This window comes from Rhinolophus sinicus, linkage group LG06, assembly GCF_036562045.2.
Source record: "Rhinolophus sinicus isolate RSC01 linkage group LG06, ASM3656204v1, whole genome shotgun sequence".
NCBI lineage: Eukaryota > Metazoa > Chordata > Mammalia > Chiroptera > Rhinolophidae > Rhinolophus > Rhinolophus sinicus.
Window position 1 is genome coordinate 116,424,175 of NC_133756.1, and position 21,341 is coordinate 116,445,515.

The 21,341-nt window shown below is 38.2% G+C and overlaps 2 protein-coding genes across 6 annotated transcripts in view; one reads left to right on the forward strand and one right to left on the reverse strand.

Annotated features, from left to right (window-relative positions):
• Positions 1 to 13,465, reverse strand: part of AAMDC (adipogenesis associated Mth938 domain containing) — a 29,220-nt gene extending 15,755 nt beyond the window's left edge. The window contains exons 1-2 of one of the 2 annotated variants that reach the window (XM_074335721.1): positions 13,351 to 13,460; positions 7,316 to 7,464 (exon numbers count right to left, since the gene is read on the reverse strand). In XM_074335721.1, the coding sequence (XP_074191822.1) occupies positions 7,316 to 7,447 (132 nt within the window). In that variant the 5' untranslated portion in view covers positions 7,448 to 7,464; positions 13,351 to 13,460. Of the gene's footprint in view, positions 1 to 7,315; positions 7,465 to 13,350 lie in introns of both variants that reach the window. The other variant, XM_019726398.2, reaches the window with a different exon arrangement.
• Positions 13,466 to 13,581: 116 nt separating this feature from the next.
• The window catches only part of RSF1 (remodeling and spacing factor 1), a 124,297-nt gene continuing 116,537 nt past the window's right edge, over positions 13,582 to 21,341 (forward strand). For all 4 annotated transcript variants that reach the window (XM_074335718.1, XM_074335720.1, XM_019726392.2 and 1 more), the window contains exon 1: positions 13,582 to 14,067. In XM_074335718.1, coding sequence (XP_074191819.1) covers positions 13,881 to 14,067 — 187 coding nt within the window. In that variant the 5' untranslated portion in view covers positions 13,582 to 13,880. The remainder of the gene's footprint in view (positions 14,068 to 21,341) is intronic.

Here is a 21,341-nt window from a genome sequence, read left to right on the forward strand (position 1 = left end):
TCTGCCCCTAAACACAAACACATCTATTTTTCCTCTGATGTACCCAATCTCAATGAATGGAACCACATTTATCCATTTATCCATGCTAGAATTCTCCCTCACCTGCTAAATCTAATAAATTGCCTTATCCTGTCAATTTCACCTCCTTAATAATTTTCAAATTTGTTGTTTCATTTTCATCCACACTAATACTAACTTAATAACAGCTTTCATTTATTGAGTGCCTACATCATATCCAGCACAGTGCTTAATCCTTAGATCAACTCTCATGAAGCAGATAATATTAACTCCATTTTAAGGATAAGGACTCTGAGGCTTAACAGCTCTGATCCCATGTCCTTTTGCCTCCACACAGATGAGCTATAGATCAACACCTCAGCTTTTCCTCTCATCTTTCCCAGTTCTTATCTCTTATCTCTCCTAGTTCTAGAATACCTCTTGTTACATATCCTGCTGACAAATGAAACTTAACAAGATGAAAATGAAATTTATGGCAACTCTTTTCGATTTTCCTGTCATCATCAATGGCACCTTAACAGTTTCGTAAGTTTTAAAGTGTGTAAGAGAAATCATGATGTAGTAGAAAGGAATGGGAGAGAAAGTTGGAATCTGACCTGGGTTTACTATTTGATTTCACATTTTCCTACCTCTGAGCCTGTGCTAGTTATAGACTTCTCTGTGCTTAAGTTTCCTTAAATCAAGAATGAGGTTAATGGTAATATTAATCATACAGTCTTATGTGAGAAAAAACACAATATACACTGTTAAATCCATTTTTGAGGGGGAAAAAAATCTCTCCAATGTGGCATACTCATAAACTGGTACTCCAATATGTCTTAAATCCATAGTACTGGATAATCTTTCACAGACACATCAATCTCCTACGTAAGTTATCTAAAGTGGCTATGCCTCTGAAAATAAAACAACAACAACAATAACAACAACAAAAAATTCTAAGGAAGACATTAAATAAATGAATAAAATAAATGAATGAATGAAGTGGCTATGCCTTGTCCACTGCATAAAATGTAAGCTTAGCTCTGTAGATACTCTGCACCTCTCCAGCTTTACTCTATGACACAACCCAATACGGTCATTTGGTTCAAGAGCATTATGGATTCTTATTCCTCAGCCTTCTCTCATTATATTCCTTCTGTATCTCAATGCCTCCCATTCCTTTTACCCATCCAGGTATATTCCTTCCTTTAAGATCCAGGTTGGTAGCTAACAAGCAACTAGGTGTCTGGATCAAAACAATGAGTGCATGTAGTTCAAACCCAAGGCATGAACAGAATGTGTTCTGGGGCTCTCTTTTTTATGTGGGGCCTGATTATGTAGGTGTGACTGTGTTCTATGCAGAACAATGTGCTAAGACTATAAAACCTGAAAAATGTCCTTAAACAAAATGCCTACAAAGGCTGGATAAAAAGAAACGTCCCTTGAAATGCATAGCTGAGCTTGCAAAAAGAGAAATTCCTGGAGGACAAAAGTGGCCAGGGAGTTGAAAATCAGAATGGTGAACTGATACTGAAGTAACACTGGGGCATCTGCCATTCTTATAATCTTTTATGAGACACTCTGTGACTAGGAGATAAGGCTTGAGCAAGATGGGACACTGGAACCGTTTACAACCCTCCAAATTATGCAAAGTACCCTTTTGAAACCCATAGTCAATGAAAGGATTGACCAAAAAACAAAACACCCACTGGGAAAGGGAAAAGACAAGGAAACCTGTCTGCCTCAGCCTAAGCTTTTGTTGGGGGGATAAAAAAAATCTCCCCTGAGAATTTATAATCTCAAAACTGCTTGCACATCAGTTTGGAGTTCAAATGTACATTATCAAGCTGGTCTGGGAAGCCCCAGTCAAGAAATTAACTAGTAGTCTCATATCAAGAGTAATATAGAATGCCAAGAACAAGCAAATGTAAATCTTAGGACAAATGTCAAGAAGGACATAGACCATTCAGGGTTCCCACTGATAGAGTGCTGGGAAAACTGTCAACACAGAACACCATGAAAAATTAGAATGAATAAATGAGGACCTTTTCAGACATATGAAACAGAGTTCACCAAAAGATCCTCACTAAAGGAAATTGTAAAAGATATTATTTTTTAAAAAAGAAAGAAAGTGATCCCAAAAGATCTAAATTGCAAGAAGGAATGATAAGCAAGGAAACTGGTGTACATGTGGGTAAATATAAACAAACATTGATTGTAATAATGAAAAAACAACATATCTTAATAAAATAAATAATACAAAAAATATCTACTTTTGAAGGAACTAAATTACTGGATAACAATAATATGTAAGATAGAAGGAAAGTGATGAGAGGAAAGTGTTCTGAGGTAAAGATAAAAATTAATTTTAGACTTTGTTAAGATTATATTAGGATGAATTACATGAAATTGTTGATATTCAACTCTTTCCTACACAATATTGATCAACAAAATTGTCAATTTCATGTGGTTAAACATATTATAATGTCAAAGACAACCACTACACAAATAGAAATACTGTAGGTCCTCTAATAACATTTCGTCCAGTATAATTTCCTTATGTTGATGAGATACTATAGGAACTTAACTCTTGTTTATATCAATTAGCATGTGGTAAAACTGGTTTTGATATACCTCATTTTGCTTAAAGTCGCAGAACTTAGCGATGATGTTAAATGAGGATTTAACTTCAGAACGTGTAACTTCCAAAAAAGGAGAAACAGAAGTATAATAATAAAACCTTAATATAAAAACAACAATAACAAAAAGGTGGACAAGAGATGAAACCATTAATATAAAACTTTGAACATGAAGAACAATACAAAATACTACTGTGGATACATACAAATATTTGAAAAGTATAAAGGAAATTCAGGATACTGATAAGGGAGGCAGGAAAGGGAAAGGGATCCAAGTGTATCTCTAAGATTTTATTTTGAGTGGTGGGTATATATTATTATTTATAATTTGTAATAAAATAAACTTACTATGTTTAGTAATAAAAAAATTAAAGCCATAAAATTTTTAAAGCCATAAAGTGCCAATGACCAAAAAAAAAAAAAAAAAGGCCCAATATATAGCGTTTTCCAGTTTCTGTGATATAAATACTACCACCATGGCTGATTTCAAAATACATGCTTTTAAGATACCAATGTGACATCAACGAATGCAGAGTTAGTAAGAGATGTACAGTAGTTCATGTAGTATTTTTACTATACAAATAACAAGAGACGTAAATAACTTGAAAAGCACCGGATAATACTAAAATAATTAGGAAGTAATGAATTTTAAGTATGTGTTGCCTATGTTTTATTTATTTAAGTAAGTTCATATAATTTAGTTTTTAATAATGGCTGCATCTAAAAACTAGCTTACAAAATTCCTGAAAATTTAAGAATCAGTTCTTATGAGCCAGTGAAAGCCATATTCAGCACACCACTGTATAAATATGAACCTGAAATAGCTACTTCTGAGTGGCGTCAATAAAAATACTTATTAAGACTCTCTGAAAATTGTCTCCTCCATAAAAGCAATGAGAACACTGGCAAAAATAGAATTAACTTTTCGTGTACTCTGGAAATTAACAAAGATTTCCAGCAATTCAGAGTGTGTTTATTAAAGAAAAGTGGCTGAAAAGTGAGCTTTGTGCACTTTTAACTTGCCCTATTCCAATCTGTCCCATCCCTAGTTCTGTCATAGCCTTGAAAAGCAACAACCTGCAATCACAGTGAAAACCACCAGCCTCATAGTCACATAAGATGGAATAATGGATTAAAACTCCTTTAAGTCCCCATTCCCAGAGAATTGTCATTATTTTACGTATCTGGTGGTTCCCTGCAAGCCCACTCATAGACCGTTTTTATTTGATATGTCTTGGAGCCTACCAGTGGAAACCATCTTTTCCCCCAAGAGAAGTTTGTAAAAAAAAAAACCAGTCGGAGACAATTGTTTAAAAATGAAGCTGCCTGAAGCAGTAGATAACAGGGCAAACAAGAGATTAACCAAAAAATTTTAAAGGAAAAACTGGGAAATGAGATGTTCAAAAGGGGTTTTGAAAAGATCTGAAATGAACGTTGGTGTTAAAAAGGCCACACATATGTCCAGGGTTGTGTACATCCTCAGGAATAATATATGAAGGCCATAAGGTCACAATTCTGGCTAACCTTGGGACTCTGCATAAGCAAGAAAAGGAGAGTTTTAAATTGCCTGGCTGAGTGTTGACTGTGTACCCCAAAGTGCAAAAAATGGAACATATATTGTCTAGAAATGTAAGGAAACCTCCCTCCAATCATTGTTTCAGAAACCATACCCAAAGAACTAAAAGATAGTATGAGAACAGTATCTCACCAAATGAGGAATATCAATAAAGGATAGAAATTAATTTTTATAGGACCAAATAGAAATTCTGGAGTTGAAAAATACAATAACTAAAATGACAATTTCACTAAAGGAGCTCAACAGCAAGTAAAAATCGGCAAAACTGAAAAATAGGTCAATTGAGCTGATCCACCTGAGAAAAAGGAAAGAAAAAAGAACAAAGACAATGAACAGAGCCTCACAGACTTGTATGACACCATAAACATACCATTATACTCATAATGGAAGTCACAGGAGAGGAGAGAGAGAAGGAGCCAAAGAAATATTTGAAGAAATAATGGCAGAAAACTCCCCAAATTTGAGGAAAAACAACAACATGCCCATCCACAAAGTTCAATATATTCCAACTAGGGTAAACTCAAAGAGATCAACACTTAGACATATCACAGTCAAACTGTCCAAAGCTAAAGAGAGAATTTTGAAAGCTGCAAGAAGCATCTTGTCAAGTCCAAGGGAACTTTAATAAGAATAACAGTTGATTTCTAATTAGTAACCAATGAGGGCAACAAACAAACAAAAAACAGTGGGATGACATATTTAAAGTGCTGAAAGAAAAAGACTATCAATCAAGAATTCTATATCCAGCAAAATTATCCTTCAAATCTGAAGGATCACCTTCTATTACTACAGCATGAAAAGCTCCACAGCCAACAGACATATGAAGAAATGCTCAACCTCACTAACCATCAGAGAAATGCAAATAAAAACCACAATGAGATACCACCTCACCGCAGTCCAAATGGCTATCATCAATAAATCAACAAACAACAAGTGCTGGCGCGGATGTGGAGAAAAGGGAACACTTGTGCACTGTTGGTGGGATTGCAGATTGGGGCAGCCACTATGGAAAACAGTATGGAGGTATCTCAAAAATCTGAAAATGGAACTACCTTATGATCCAGCAATTCCACTCCTAGGTAGGTATCTATCCGGAGAAATCCAAAACTCTAATTCAAAAAACTTTATGCACTCCTATGTTTATTGCAGCACTATACACAAGAGCCAAGACATGGAAACAACCAAAATGCCCATCAGTAGATGACTAGATTAAGAAACTGTGGTACATTTATACAATGGAGTATTACGCAGCCATAAAGAAGAAAGAAATCTTACCATTTGCAACAACATGGATGGACCTAGAGAACATTATGTTAAGTGAAATAAGTCAGACAGAGAAAGACAAATACCATATGATCTCACTTATATGTGGAATCTAAAGAAAAGAATAAGTGAATGAACTAATCAGAAACAGTTTTGGAGACATAGAGGAAAAACTGAGGGTTGCTAGATGGGGGTGGGGGGTGGGGATAAGGTGGAAGGTGAGGGGATTAGAAAACAGTCAGTAACCACAAGATGGCCATGGGGTTTTGAAAATTAATTTGGGGAATGTAATCAATAATGTTGTAAAGATTTTGTAGGGTATCCGATGGACATTTGTCCCATTTGGGAGACTACTTCAGGGATGATGTAGATGCCTGATCTCTGCACTGTACACCTGAAGCTGAAGCTGAACAATAATGAATGCCAACTATAATTTTATATATATACATATATATAAATGTATATATACGTATATATACATGTATATGTATATATATATATATATGTGTGTGTGTGTGTATATACTTACAAGAAGCGGAGTACAGCATTAGGAATAGAGACAATGGAAATGTAATGGCTGTGTGCGATGTCAGAGGGATAGTGGATGGGGGAGGGGGGTTCACACAGTGTAAGGGATATAAATGATAAATGTCTAAGTATTACTTTGTCGTGTGCACCTGAAACTAATAATAATTTTAAAAGTTCCACAGCCTACTCTTAGGTGAAAATTATTAAACAAAGAAAAACAAACAAACCTAGAAAATAAAACCATTCAAAGCCTTTGGAAATGGTCCTAAGAGCAAACAGCAAATGAGAAAACATCTATTCAAGAAAATCTATTTTAAAAAAAAAGAAAATTAAAAAAAAAACTTATAAATGTTTGGTAGGAAAGGTGAGATTCTGTATTTAAAGAAAGACTGCTACCTGCCTCCCTGCTCCCAGCTCAATGAGGTGGAGACTCCACTTCAGAGTGCTACAACCAAGAACATAGGACTATTTCTCCTCTCAGCTCCCAGCTGTAAGGGCTTCTTTCTGGGAGGAATAGGACGTCAGTGTTTCACATCCTGCCTCCAGCTGTCTGTTGCTGAGGCCAAATCCCTGTGACTGTGGTTGAGAGGTAGGGGTTCCCTTTTTTTCACCCAACCTCCACTCATGGAATGGAGACTCTTCCTTGGGCATGGCACACTGAGAATACTGGAGGAAGTGCAGTACAAGGAAAATGCAAATTCAAACCACAATGAGATAACATTTCACACCCAGTAGGAGGGTATGATAAAAACAAAACAAAAAATGAACAATAGTAAGTGTTGGAGAGGAGAGATTTAGAAAAATTGGAATGTCACACATTCCTAAAATATAAAATGGTGCAGCTGTTTTGGAAAACAGTCTGGCAGTTCTTCAAAAGGTAAAACATAGAGTTACCATATGACCCAGCATTTCCAATCCTAGGTATATGTATATACCTAAGAGAATCGAGAGAGTCTATAATGGAATGTCTAGAATAGGCACATCTATAGCAATGGAAAGTAGATTAGTAGTTGCCAGGAGTTCGGGAGAGGAAAGAATAGGCAGTGACTGCTAATGGTTATGGGATTTCCTTTTGGTGTGATAGTACCGTATATTCTGAAAGTAGTGGTAACTGTTGCACAAGTTTATGACAAAAAGTCTGTTGAATTGCATACTTTAAAAAGGCAACTTTAATGGTATGTGAATTGTATCTCAAAGAGAGAGAGACAGAGAGAGAAAGAGTTATATTTCATTTGGTCATTATAGCTTAGGAAGTTGGAAATCACTTGGTCAGCCTTATGCAATGTCAACCAAACACTAATAACTTACTTACCTCAGTTCCTGTTTCTCTCCAGTCCCAAGCGCGACTTCCCCCTGGCCACACTTTGCAGTCCTTATAGGTTTTAGTTGAACCTTGTACTTTCATTTGCCCCCATGAAAGGGAAGCAATTTCAGGGGAAGACATAGGAACTTAACTGAAATCTGAAAAAAAAGAATAATATAGTAAATCAGTTAAAAACTAGGGTTGAAACAGATCCAAAATACAGAAGGTATACTATAAATGATATATATTAAAATACAATACTATATACAGAATGTAGTAAACCCCGATCCTTTACGAGTTAAGAACCATCGGTCTCATTTATGTAGTTGTCATTTCTTTTTTAGAGGCCTAAATAGTAAATTGTTGTTCTTGGGATCCTGAATCATCCAACCATGGAAACTAGATACTACAATTACTTCTCAGACTTTGGAGGGAATTCTCAGGATATTTTTTTCGGAGATAAAATTAACAGGTGGAGATTTACCTCAGCATGATGGACTGAAGAGGTTGATACATCCTTTCCCCAAAAAGCAAATATAAAGCTGAATAAAACTGCCAAAAATAACCGCCTGGTATGCTAGAAATAATATTAAAGGCATAGTAAAAACTGAGTGTTTATTCATGAAAACCACTGCATTTCAGATAAGAACAGTAAGATAATTTGTTGTTCTTGCCTGGGGCTACTCCTTATGCCCCCACATTGGTTCTTTTGGCACAGAGGTTCAACTTGGTTGGTGCAGAGCATGAAAACCAACAGTCTTGCTGTTACAGCCAGAGGAGGTTCACTTGATTTGGAGAATTATGATTTAAACTGGTGATCTCAGTGACAAGTAAATATGGATGGTAGGTGGCTCAGCTTCCTTGGTATTGTGAACCTGTTTGGGGCAAGCAATGGATTGGTGGAGTAGGCAGGGATTTAAAAGGAATTTCCCAGGGGTGACACAGCCATCGGGGGCTTGATAAGCTCTCCACATATCCAGAGTGGACAAAAGCTGTGAGCATATGCATCAAAGATGGGAGTAGGCCTAAGTCATCCAAACATTCTGGGCCACTGGAGCCCAGAATGTTCTTGGCCACATGCAAAGTGGAGAAGTGAGAAGGCTCAAGGGGGGAAGCCAGGGAAGACAAGAAAACAGTCCCAATGGTGAATGTAATCCCCAGTACACACACTGACTCATCAGTAGAGTGAAAATCTTACTGGCTTGAGGTGTTTCAACACAATCTTTGGTTGAACACTAAGCTACATAGACACAGAGAAGAGCCCTAGGAAGTCAAGCTTAAAAACAAGAAAAAAATAAAAAACAATACACATTCCAGTGGCCACATATTGCATAGGAGACAGAATTTACAGATGTAGTCTAGTCAAGTGACTAAACACAAACAAATAAACTAAGAACAACAACATTTTGGGGGGAAATCAGAAGCTAGACATCTGACAATATATTATTTAAAATGTCCAGTTTTCACCAAAAATTACGAAACATGGAAGAAAACAAGTGTGACCAACACTCATCAAATAAGACTGTATCTGAATGTTCCCGTATGTTTGATTTAGCAAAGACTTCAAAGAAGCTATTATAAATATATTTGAAGAACTAAAGAAAGCCATATACAAAGAATTAAAATTGTGATGAGAATGACTCAACGAATACAGAATCTCAACAGGTAGACATTTCAAAAAAGAATCAAATGGCAATTCTGGCATTGATGAATATAGTACAAAAAACTGCTTTTATATATAAACATATACACACATATATCAGGGTTCTTCAGAGAAACAGTACCAGATTATACCTACTAAGAGATTTATTTCAAGGAAGTGATTTATTTCAAGGAAGTGGCTCATGCAGTTGTGGGGGTTGGCCAGCCCAAATGTGTAGAGCAGGCTGCTAACTAACTCTTGGGCAGAAGTTGTCATTGCCATATTGATATGTTATTTTGTATTCCGCAAGGAAGCCTGCTTTGCTTTTAAGGCCTTCAGGTTGATTGGATGAGGCCTACAATGAATATGGAGGATAATCTTCTTTATTTAAAAGTCAACTGATTATAGATGTTAACTGCATCTAAAAACACCTTCACAGCAACAGCTAGCTTAACATTTGAATGGCTAAGTGGGTACTATAGCTCAGCCAATTGACACATAAAACTAACCATCACAGTCCACCCTTTGTCAATTTGGCACCTATATACATTTCCTTAAACCATATTTACTCTCCAAATAAAGACAGTAACAAAGTGATACTTCTAACATTGACAACTACTAGTTCATTTTTACAGCTTCAACTTCTGAATATCTATTTTTAAAATGTACTGTATAGCAAAAGACATAAACACAGTTTTAGGTGCTATGGGAGGAAGACACAATTTTTTAAAACATAATTCCTGTTCTTGATGAGCTAATGTTAGAGAAGACATACAAATAACTATAATGTAATTTTTAAAAGGTAACTTTCCTTAAAACATGAGGTGGGTTTTGAAATGTGGTATAACCTGAAAGTTTAATGAATTGTTGAGTATTGAGAAAGACTTCTATATTAGTCGGTACAGCTTCCATAACAAAATACCACAAACTGTAGCTTAAACAACAGAAATTTATTTTCTCAGTCTGGAGGCTGGAAGACCAAGCTCAAAGTGCAAGCAGGGTAGGTTTTTGGTGAGACCTCTATTCCTGGCTTGGAATGGAGTCCTTGGTTTGTCCTCACGTGGCCTTTTCTCTGTGCATAAGCACCATGCATGAGCATTCTTGGTGTCTTTTCCTTTTCTTATAAGGACACCAGTCCTATAGAATTAGGGCCCTACCTTCATGGCCTCACTTAATTACCTCTGTTTTTTCTGTATTCTTCAAATATGTATAGTCCCATTGGAGGTTAGGGCTTCAACATACGCATTTTGGGGAGCCACAACTCAGTTCATAGCAGCTATTCTCTACCAGTATTACACAGTCTTGATTACAGTAACTTTGTAGTACTTTTGAAAACATGAAGTGTGAGGCCTTCAACTTTGTTCACCTTTTAAAACACTGTTTATGATTTTCTGGGTCCCTTGAATTTCCATATTAATATTAGGATCAGCTTGTCAATTTCTACAAAGAGCCAGATGCAATTTTGATAGGGATTGCACTGAATCTGTAGATTAAGTAGTGCCATTTTTTTCAAGTCACCCAAAATATGGCATGTCTCCCATTAAGATTTCTTTAATTTCCTTTAACAATATTTTTAAACTTTCTTGTTCTTAAAAAATGTATTATTTTATGCTTTTTGATGTTATTGTAAATAGAATTATTTCATTATGGGTTGTTTATTGATAGTGTATAGAAATACCCTTGACTTTTGAGTATTTATCTTGTATCCTGCAAGCTTGCTGAACTTGTTTATTCATTCTAATAGTTTTTTGTTGGATTCCATAGAATTTTCTATATATAAGATCATGTTATTTATGACAGATGTTTCATTTCTTCCATGTCAGAAGCGATGGTGGTATATGGGTGTCATTTAATTTCTTTTCAAGAACATATTTAGTGAAGGTATGATCTAAACCTTGCTTTATAGTAAAACATCTTACCTTTTGGGTGGATATAACTTTTTGGTGCCCAAGTACTTTGCTCCCATGCTAATCTAGATCTACAAAGGCAGAAACTCTAACCTTATTCCCCTTTGAATAACAGTGTGAGCATGGAGAAAAGAGAAGATTTTATTTCAGTTTTTGTTCAGAATATTATTTTACAACCACATGGGACAGCATGAGGTGAGGTGCTGGAAAAGCTGATATCAAATAAAAAAAAAGGAAGAGGGTGGAGGGTAAGGTTCACATAATGATAGATCTCTCTTTTGGTTTGAAAGTTCTTTCCATCAAAATTCCTTCACAAAGATATGATTTTATTTAATACTGCATACCTAACTTTTATTTAAGGTCAACTTAAGTAACCATCTTATAAATGTTTATCTTTGTGCAAAATTGTTGTTAAAGATGTGTTCTGGGTCAGCTTTTTCTAAAACTGGGTTCTTCAGGTCTCCAGGGCTAGAGATATATACTTGGCACTTTGAGTTCTACCAATATGTTTTAGTTTAGTTTTGTGTTTATTTTCAGTGTTGCTTAAAAATAATATTTTACCACACATTAACCTAAAACTTCTCTTTTGCAATGATAATTCACAACCATAGACATTTTCCTAAAGTAAGACTTTACTTTTTCTTTTTTTGCTTTTTTCTTATTGTGGTAAAATATACGTAACATAAAATTTACCACTTTATTTGATTTTTTAAAAATTTATTGGGGAATATTGGGGAATAGTGTGTTTCTCCAGGGCCCACCAGCTTCAAGTCGTTGTCCTTCAATCTAGTTGTGGAGGGTGCAGCTCAGCTCCAAGTCCAGTCTCTGTTTTCAGTCTAGTTGCAGGGGGTGCAGCCCACCATCCCATGAGGGAATTGAACCTGCAACCTTGTTGTTGAGAGCGCATGCTCTAACCAACTGAGCCATCCGCCCACCCCTTCAGAAGCTCAGCAGCAGCTTGTTGTCTTCAATCTAATTGTGGAGGGCACAGCTCACCAGTCCATGTCGGAATCCAACTGGCAATCCTGTTGTTCAGAGCTCCTGCTCTAACCAACTGAGCCATCCAGCTGCCGCCCTACCACTTTAACTATTTTTAAATGTATAGTTCAATAGCTTGAAGTACATTCACATTGTTGTATATACTTTAATTTCTTATATATGTGTAAGTATTCCTTAAACTAGAATTTTCCAAAGTATTTGATAAGTGTCCAAATAACATTTTTCATTTAAAATGGATTTTTTCATTATTCTAGATTGGGAACTAGTATTATAAGTAATAAATTACTGTTACATAATTTTTTTCTTGATAAATGAGTATTCTTTCTTTCTTGAGATAATGAGAATGATATAGACCAATTATTGTTTTCCCTTTTTTACCTAGAAACACAGAACAAAATTCAATGTTTAATTGTGCTAAACATTGTTTCTGTCCCCAATACAATCATTTGCCTATAAATCTCTTTATCTTTCTTAACCATAAATTGTTCTATCTTACCTGGTTTATATTGTTCCTTGCTTCAAATTCTTTTTAGGAAGTAGGTACACGTATGTAAGTTTTAAATGCACGCTGAAAATTTTGTTTCAAAGTAGTAAACTGTATAAGTTGTAGCTGAATTTAATCTAAACTTTAGGAACTCCTTTTTTCAATAGCAGCTAACATTTTAAAAATACAATGTGCCAGGGTTAATCAATTGTGCTGATCTATTTACTTTGAATTATCTAGGAAAACCCTGTGATGTAGGTACTATTATCACCACCACTTTCCAGAGGTTCAAAGAAATGAAGAAACTTCCGCAACGTCATGAAGCAGTGCTGGTAGGACTCAAGTCCGACTGAATCCAAAGCTCAGGCTCCTAACCAATGCGCGTTGCATCCCAAGCTTCACATTCCATTTTGCATCACTGATGGTTTTCCGAGATTCTTCCTGAGAGAATGCTCAGTGCTGCCCCCAAAGAGGCGGAGCCCCATCTTCCATCAAACTTTTGCACTCCCACCAAGTCTCCTATCACATTCTTCCTCTTAGTTACTGAGTTCTAGCCCACCCTCTGACCCTGGTCCCCAGAGAACCTTGTCCTCTCAGGCCCTCGTGGCACACCAGAGCCCCTCTCCCTCACACCCTGGCCAACCACAGCAGAACCCTGTCCTCTCACACCTTGGTCTTCCTGCAGAGGCTGGTTCCTTCAGACTGATCTCCTGGCAGGTCCCCAACTCTTCAGACTGGTGAGCCCCGCAGAGCCCGTTTTCTTCAGGCCCTCCTCCCCCAGAGCTGTCAGATCCGTTTCTCCGAAAGCAAAGCTGAGAATCTTATACGCCAGCCCACAGCAATACCCCTCAGCAGGCTTCTCCTTACAAAGATCCAGCGTACCTCTCTCCTTTCCAACCTTCCAGATTGTGCTCCTCCCCCCATTCTTTTTCCTGCTTCTGATTCATTCTCCTTAATTTCCCCCACTATCTCGTGGCGCAGTTTTAGTTCCTGGAGTTCTCCCAAAACTCACCCAAAGACCTCCGCGGAGTTGCGATCCCAAAGGGCTCCGTGCTTTACCTTTCACCTTCGTTAGATCAGGCCCTCTACGCTAGGCGTTCCACCCTGTCGCCCCGCCCCGAATGAGCGTTTCGGCCAGTCGTCGGCCGAAGCCCCGCCCCCTCCGTGTCTATTGGTCACCGCTCCTAAAAAGTCCCGCCTCTACAGCTTCCAGCCCGCCTCCCTTCCCCGCTTCCCTTGTTTTCATTCCCCCTGTCACACGAGGCTGTTGCGAACCCGAAGTGGGAGGGACGAAGTAGAGGGAGGGAACGGGGCGGAAAGTGAAAGGCACTGAGCGCCTCTCTTTCCTCCGTCTAACTCGGTTCTCGACTGCTCCCAGCCGCCGCTGTATTGTGGGATCGCGGCGCCGTGCCTGAGACGCTGGATCCGCAAGGGAGTCGACTCGCCAGCGCCTCCTGTCGTCTGTAAGGCTGCCCTGCCATTCCTTGGCGCCCCAGCTCCCCCCACACCCCCATCACCTCCTCCTCCATCCTCCAGTTCAAAATGGCGACGGCGGCGGCAGCGGCGGCGGCGATGGCTCCTCCGGGCTGCCCGGGTTCGTGCCCCAACTTTGCCGTAGTGTGCTCCTTCTTGGAGCGCTACGGGCCGCTGCTCGATCTGCCGGAGTTGCCGTTCCCCGAGCTGGAGCGGGTGCTGCAGGCGCCGCCGCCGGACGTCGGCCACGGAGAAGGTAAGCGAGGGGCCCGAACGCCCGGCGGGAAGCGGCCCTGGCACCCTTCTTCTCTCCTCTTTACAGACGCCGCGGGTCTCCGCGGCTCTGTCCTCCCCCTAAGGTGCAGCTCCGCACGGTCCGTCTTCTCTGCCCTGCCCCCGGGGTCTTGGGCAGTGGGGAGGCGGGGCGGAGGCCCCCTAGGGCCACTCGGCCGGGCGCCGGGAGGAGGTGGGGGGCGTCGCGAGCTAGGTGTGGGCTGGGGGCGGGGAGGGGTCATTGTGCTGCTGGGCTGCCCGTGGGACTGCTACCTCGCGGCGGAGGCCGGTCCCCCACCCCTTCTCCCTCTCTGTGGCGGGGGAAGGGGAGCGCAGGTTCCGGCCAGCTTTGCGCTTTTCTCCTCCTCTTCTCTCTTACTCCCTCCCCTCCTCCCACCATCCTCCCGACCGTCTCGGGGAAGGCTGGGCTCATCTTCTAGGGGCGCCCCTTTCTCTTCCTCCACCTGGGTGGGCGGGGGCCAGCGGACACTTCAGCTCTCCCTCCCTCTTGTGGGAAGTCCCCCGAGAGAGTAGGCTCTCGTCCCTCTTCGCTTCCACTCGAGGGCCGGTTTAACCCCCCAAACTCCTTCCTCGGAGTGGGGAGGTTTGCTCCTCCCCCGTGGGAGGGGGTCCTCCTCCATTCTCGCTTTAGGGGGCGAAGTCGGTTCAGCTTCTCCACTTTGGAGGGTAGAGGGTTAATTTCTCCTTCCCCCATAGTTTCCCTCTCCTCCATCTCCCCCCCAATAATAGAAAAGCATCTCCCCACTTTTAGTCCCTTCCCCCTTCATCTTGGCAGCAAGGCTTAGGGGAAGAAGCAGTCGCCCTTCCATTTGCAGGGTGGGGTGGGGTGGTTAGTATGTAGGCTGGAGGAGGGGCTCAGACGGAGGGGGAAACAGTTGAAGAGGTGCTTGTTGCTCATGTTTCTCTCTCTGGTGCCGCTGGTCTATTATTGGTGTTCGCAAGTGGTGCTCCTTCCACATAAGGCCACCGCGCGGGTGCAGGGCGCATGCTCTGCCCGGCCCCATTGAAACTTCCTCCTGCTGCTGCTGCTGCTGCTTCTGCTGCTGGTGGTGGTTCTTTCGTTGGAGCATCTCAGCGCTGCGCCTGCTGCCTCCAGCTCTCACACTGAGCGAATACACTCACTCACCCACCCCCCTATTTATTTCTGATCCATGCCTTTCCTTTTCTGGCACATTTCTTCCCTCAGAGAAGGGTTTTTTGTTGTACTCGGAGCATTGCCTTTATCTGGGAACAGCCTTTGGCTGGAGAAGAAACGTTTTCCAAATAGGTCTTTTTTTCTTCTTCTCCGTATTAGGTGGCCAAAGTGGACTGGGTATTGTACAAGTCAGCTGTTTTCTTTTTCAAGAAAGCAGCGTCGCTCTTCAATTCTCCAAGGAAATGAAGTTTCTGTTAACAGTATATTTACATTGCTAGGAAGGGACAAAGTGTGAAGTTCTTCAAAATTATTACCTATAGAGAAAATTATGTTATGGTTTCCAGAGACTCAAATTAATACAGTAGTTATGGTACAGGCCTATATCTCTTCTTATCTGCCTAAATCTCTTCTACCCTTAAACTCTGGCATGTAAAAGGCTAAATTTCTTATACATAATATAAAAGAGGAGGATGATTAGTTACAATATATAAAGACTTCCTGCAGAATTTCCCTAAAAGTTAAGCTCCCCAATATAGTATTTCATTATCAAATAGTATTTACATTCAGTTTTTAAGGAAATATTCATTGTGAAGTAGAATGCCTTAGTAAGTTGCTTTTATGATACCATAGGATATAGATAATAGATAATAATCTATTAGAAATGTGGGAATTTGAGGAAAGGAATTGCTGGTAAATTTTTTTGGAATTTACTTGGACCAAACTGAAAGGCAGACATAGACTTTCTGTGATGGCATTGTATTTTGGTTGGTATACATGATTGCTTGCCCCTCCATGACTTTTAAGTATTTTGGCCACTGCATTTGGTTTATGTTAGTAACAGAAGAAGAAAATATGAGGGTCAGTTTAATACTTCATGTTACCTGTCTATCTAGAGTTGAACAGTGGATCACCAGCTAAGTAAAAAATGGGAAATAATATGGGCTGATAGATTATATCAGGGGGCTCAGCCACTGCATTACCATTGGTATAGTTGCAACTATAATAATAGATCTTGTCATAAGGTGATCTAAGAATAATTGTTAACTAATATTACACAGTTAACATTACTGTTCAAGATACTTGGCAAATGAAGTCTCTACAGGTGAAATGCTGTTACTTTGCAGGGAAAAGGTTTTCAGGCCTTTGATGATGGTTAACCTGTTTGAAATAGTTGATAAAACAATTCTGGTCCAACTAACAAGATTTGAACTAAGTCTTTTGGGAAGGAGTTGTGGTATACTAGAAAGAGTTAAGAGATACAGGTTTTAGTGTTCAACTGTGTAATAGGTAGGTTGTAGTGCAACTTACTTAATTTCTATGGACCTCCGTTTCTTTAGTAAATTGGATAATAGCTGAGAATCAAATGAAATGTTTCAAAAATCCTTCCATAAACTGAGCACTTACAGATATTCTTGTATTACAAATTTTATTACAGATGTTTGTGAGATAGAAGACACATGAGTGTATTTCAAATTAAAGTGATAAATTCTTAGCACATTGTGAGAAAGATGTTTGAGCACAGGTATAATACTGAGCTATTAATGCTCTTGGTGAAAACTCTTTGTTATAATCAAATTAGTTTTGCTCTGTATAAATTTTAAGTATTTTTAAAAAGCAGTTCTTAATGCTGTTTAAAGAGTCCTAGTTTATAAAATTTTTGTTTTTTCCTAGTGTGATTATCCCTTGAAAGTTGTTTTTTTAACATACATATATTCTTCTGAGTTGCCACTTTAAAATTTTTACCTAGTCATGTGTTGTGATAGGTACATCAACATTATGATACCCTTTGGAGGAGACTGTAGTTCTCTGTATTGCCCTTGTTTAAGCACTTTATGATCTTTCCCCTAATAATTTGTTTATATAAGTTTTCATTTGACATTGGGGCTTCAGCTTAGAATGCTGCCTTCAGCCCCACAGAGTCAATTATTAAATTTAGTTTTATAAACTACTTGTTTGGTTTTAATGATATAATTAATAATAGCTATCATTTATTGAGCATTTATTATGTGCAAATATCTCATGCCTTATGACTATACTCTGAAGTTGCTACTGTTATTCCTATTTGGCAGCCATAGAAGGTAAGGTTCAAGAGATTGATTCAGCTGCTTAGTGCCCAAGATTATATAGTTATATCGGTAGAATCTGATTTTCAACCTAGGGCTGTCTGAGTCCAAGCCATAAAATTATATAAAACACTGCCATAGGGCCATGTTTCCCAAACTTCACCAAGGCACTGCAGGGTATTACCACCAACTTGCAGAGGTGCTGTCTGGTTGTTAAATTTTCAAGGGAGATAGAGCAGTACTTGGTATCTGTTGACTAGCTTGAGAGAGTTCATGGTTTCAAAATTAGATTGTGCTATGTACCTTTTGATGCCATATCTTTGTGAGTTTGAGGGTATTGCTGTCATAAATTGCAAATACTGCATGAAAATCATTATGGAATGGGAAATAAGGATAGTGTCCAGTCTGATTCCAAAGTTTGAGAAGTGCAGTATCCAACTGTAATATACGTTCTGTAAGTAGTAATTGTGGTTATTTAAGAATGAGTATTTTTTTCAACTGAGTTAGATTAGTTTTTCAAATGGCTACTAACAACTTAATAGGTGAAACTGCTATTATTTATTGGTCTAGAGCTGCTATGGAAACATTACTGAAATAACGAGGGTACTATGAACCCTAAGAAAGCTTGGGAACCTGTGCTCTAAAGACTATTATTGCGTTTTAGGGGTAGAAAGAAAGGACTTTTGCATCTATTTTGACTTTATTTTGCAGGGAAGAAAACCAAGGTGCAGAGATTGATTTCAAGTGTGTACAGCTAGCTAACCATTGGTGTTACTCAACCTGTTACTTGAAAAGTCCACCTATATGCTGAAATTATCAGCCAAAAAAGTTTAGATTTCTTGTTGGTACTAGTTAAACTAGGAAAAGGCTGTCCATCTGAAGGCACTCTTTATCCACCCTCCCTCACAATCTGCTTAAGCCCTCCCAATCCTGTGCTTTGTCTGTACTTCCCTATTTTCCTCCTGATGGGAGGTAGATGATTAGAAAGTATTGATACAAATAAAAGTGGACGTTAACTTTGTTATTACCAACTGCTGAGCTCCCAAGCATCTTTTCTTCTCCTGCAGAGGACATTCGTTTTCAAGAGGAAAATATACTTTTTCAGTCTTTAAAGATAGTCTTTGTACGGTATTGGTTGAGACATTACATATACTATCTAATTACAGTCTGTTAAAGTATATATGGAGAATGTGTTATGATTCCCATAGTTGACACGATGGTTGACTGAGTTATTTGTATAGTACTAAAGAAGTTGAATCATTAGTTTTTTTTGGTTTGATCATTTTTTTAAGGTTTTATTTTTTTTAGAGCAGTTTTAGGTTTGATTTGTTTTTTACATTTATTGATGATTAGAGGTTTGACTCTTTAAGTGTCATGTATATAGCTTTTATATTTAACTGGAGTTGTGGCTGTAACTTAGTATGTTCTCTCTTATTGCTGCTAATTGAATTGTGTGACAGTAGTTTTTAGATGCTTTCGATAAAGTAGAAAGAAAGGTGACTTTGCCATACCTGGAGCCACCATCTGTTGCTTTAAGCGAAAGATCTTACCAGATGCATGTACTGGGTGTTGCATGGGTCTACAGTGATAGACGATTGATGATAGGTAGCGTTGCTGGGAACAGAGACTGGTTTGGTGGAAAGTGACTAGCTTTGGCTCTTCCACATTTGATAAAAGAAATATTTTTTTGACATTTGTTAGAGGGAAAGAGAGAAATGCATTTCTTCTCCATCCTTTTTGGTATATCAGAGTTGAGGTAACCAAAAGTTATGGAGGTTTGGGGGGAGGTTGCTGGCATTATCCCAGGATCGGAGATAACAGGGACAAAAGGATTTTTTCTGGCTAAAATGGGCCTGTTAATGTAAACCGACTACTTGTTTTTTAATTATTAAGAAGTTTGCCTTGAAGTTTATATTAAATTCTCATCTAGTAGGAAAGGTAAGCATTTATTAGCTACTTCATTTACTTAATATATATATTGAGTATCAGCTATATGCCAAGTACAGTAAACATTGTGGAGATTATTTTGTTTTTCAAAAAAACATTAAACATGGGTGCTTCTTTTAAGGATTTTCTAATCTATTAATAGTAAGAAGTAGCTATTAGGTTGGTGCAAAATTAATTGCGGTTTAAAAGGTTAAAAATAGTTGCAAAAACTGCAATTACTTTTGCACCAAACTAATAAGTTGAGACCTTGAGTTACTGTCACCATTCAAAGACTGATTTTTTTTTCCTCTGGGATTTTATCAAGTGAAGTAGTCTATGAATTCTAGTCTGTAAATTAATGAACTAAAATGATCTCTATGGCAGTGTTATGGTGAGATGTACAGTCACGTGCAATGTGGGAAAGTAAGAGCAATTCAGACTCAAAAGTACATTTTAATCTGAATCATGTATTCAAAGAACTTATTTATGTTTATGTTAGAATTTTTATAGTATCAAATACTGCTTGAGAGACTAATCTTGGACTTCACTTAAAAAAATTGTTCTTTCAACAAATGTTAATTGATTGCCTACTATGTGCCAGACATGTTTATACTCTGCGGATACATTAATGAGCAAGGTATTAATAGATAAAATCCTTGCCATTATCGTGGAGCTCAGTTTAGCAGCAAAGGTAGACAATGAAGCAATAAGATTTAAAAAAAAAAAGTTAATGTATGAGCAAGTAAAATCTTTACTTGGTAATGGTATATGTTTTAGTGAACTTTGTTTTATAATTTGTTTAGCTTTGTATTTATTCGATCTGTATGCCTAAATGTATTTGTATACATTTATCTTAATTATTTTCTGGGTGGTAGGATTATAGGTATTTATTTTTTCTTTGGTTTTTCTTACATTTTTTCACATTTCATTTTCTATAGTAATTATGTATTTTTTTGGTAGTCACCAAAAAAAAAAAAAATAATAATAATAATGTTTAAAAGTAGTCTTCTACCAGGAAGTGAAATGGGAGAAGGTGGTCAAAAGGTACACTTTCAGTTATAAAATAAATAAGTCATGAGAATGTAATGTACAGTATGGTGACTATAGTTAATAATACTGTATTGTATATTTGGAAGTTGCTAAGAGAATGCATCTTAAAAGTTTTAATCACAAGAAAATTTATAACTATGTAGTGATGGCTGTTGACTTACTGTGATCATTTTGCAATACTGAATCATGTTGTACACTTGAAAATGATGTAATGTTATATGTCAATTTTAACTCAGAAAAAATAAAAGTAGTCTTCTAAGAGGCTTTATAAAAGGAAAATTGAGTTGCTGCTTTTACTTTTAATCCTGAATTACCTCTTACAATGACTATTACTTACCTTCATCTACCAGGTCACCCAGATCAGTACCTAATCCTAGACTTTTTTTTTTTTTTAATTGGGGACTATTGGGGAACAGTGTGTTTCTCCAGGGCCCATCAGCTTCAAGTCATTGTCCTTCAATCTAGTTGTGGAGGGCGCGGCTCACTGGCCCATGCGGGAATCGAACCAGCAACCTTGTTGCTACTATCACCGTGCCCTAACCAACTGAGCTAACCGGCCGCCGCAGATTTTTATATCATAGTACTCATAACACTTTTTGTACTTAGTCTTGCCTGAGAGGTTGTAAGCTCCTTGAAGTCAGGGATAAATGTTTATGTGATGAATAGTTTTCTCACAATTTATTATAGGAAAACTTCTAAATTTCTTTTTAGAATTAAATCTTATAAAGTAAACTTTTAATCAAACATTTCACCAACATATGAGAATGACACTTTTCCTTTGATGGTTGAAAGTAATTGACATGTTGGTTGATGCTAGCACTTGAGTTAACAGATTTTATGTCCCATTTAATTAGATTTAATACTGTATTTAAAATGAATGCACGTAATTGGAAGTTAAAGCCTCGTCTGTGATAATTTAATGCAGGGGTGGGCAAACTACTGCCTGTGGGCCAAATCTGGCGCATTGATTTTTTTTTTGTAAATAAAGTTTCATTGGCGCAGTTTCATTAATTTGTTTACATATTGTCTATGATTGCTTTCACACTAAAGTGGCAGAGTTGA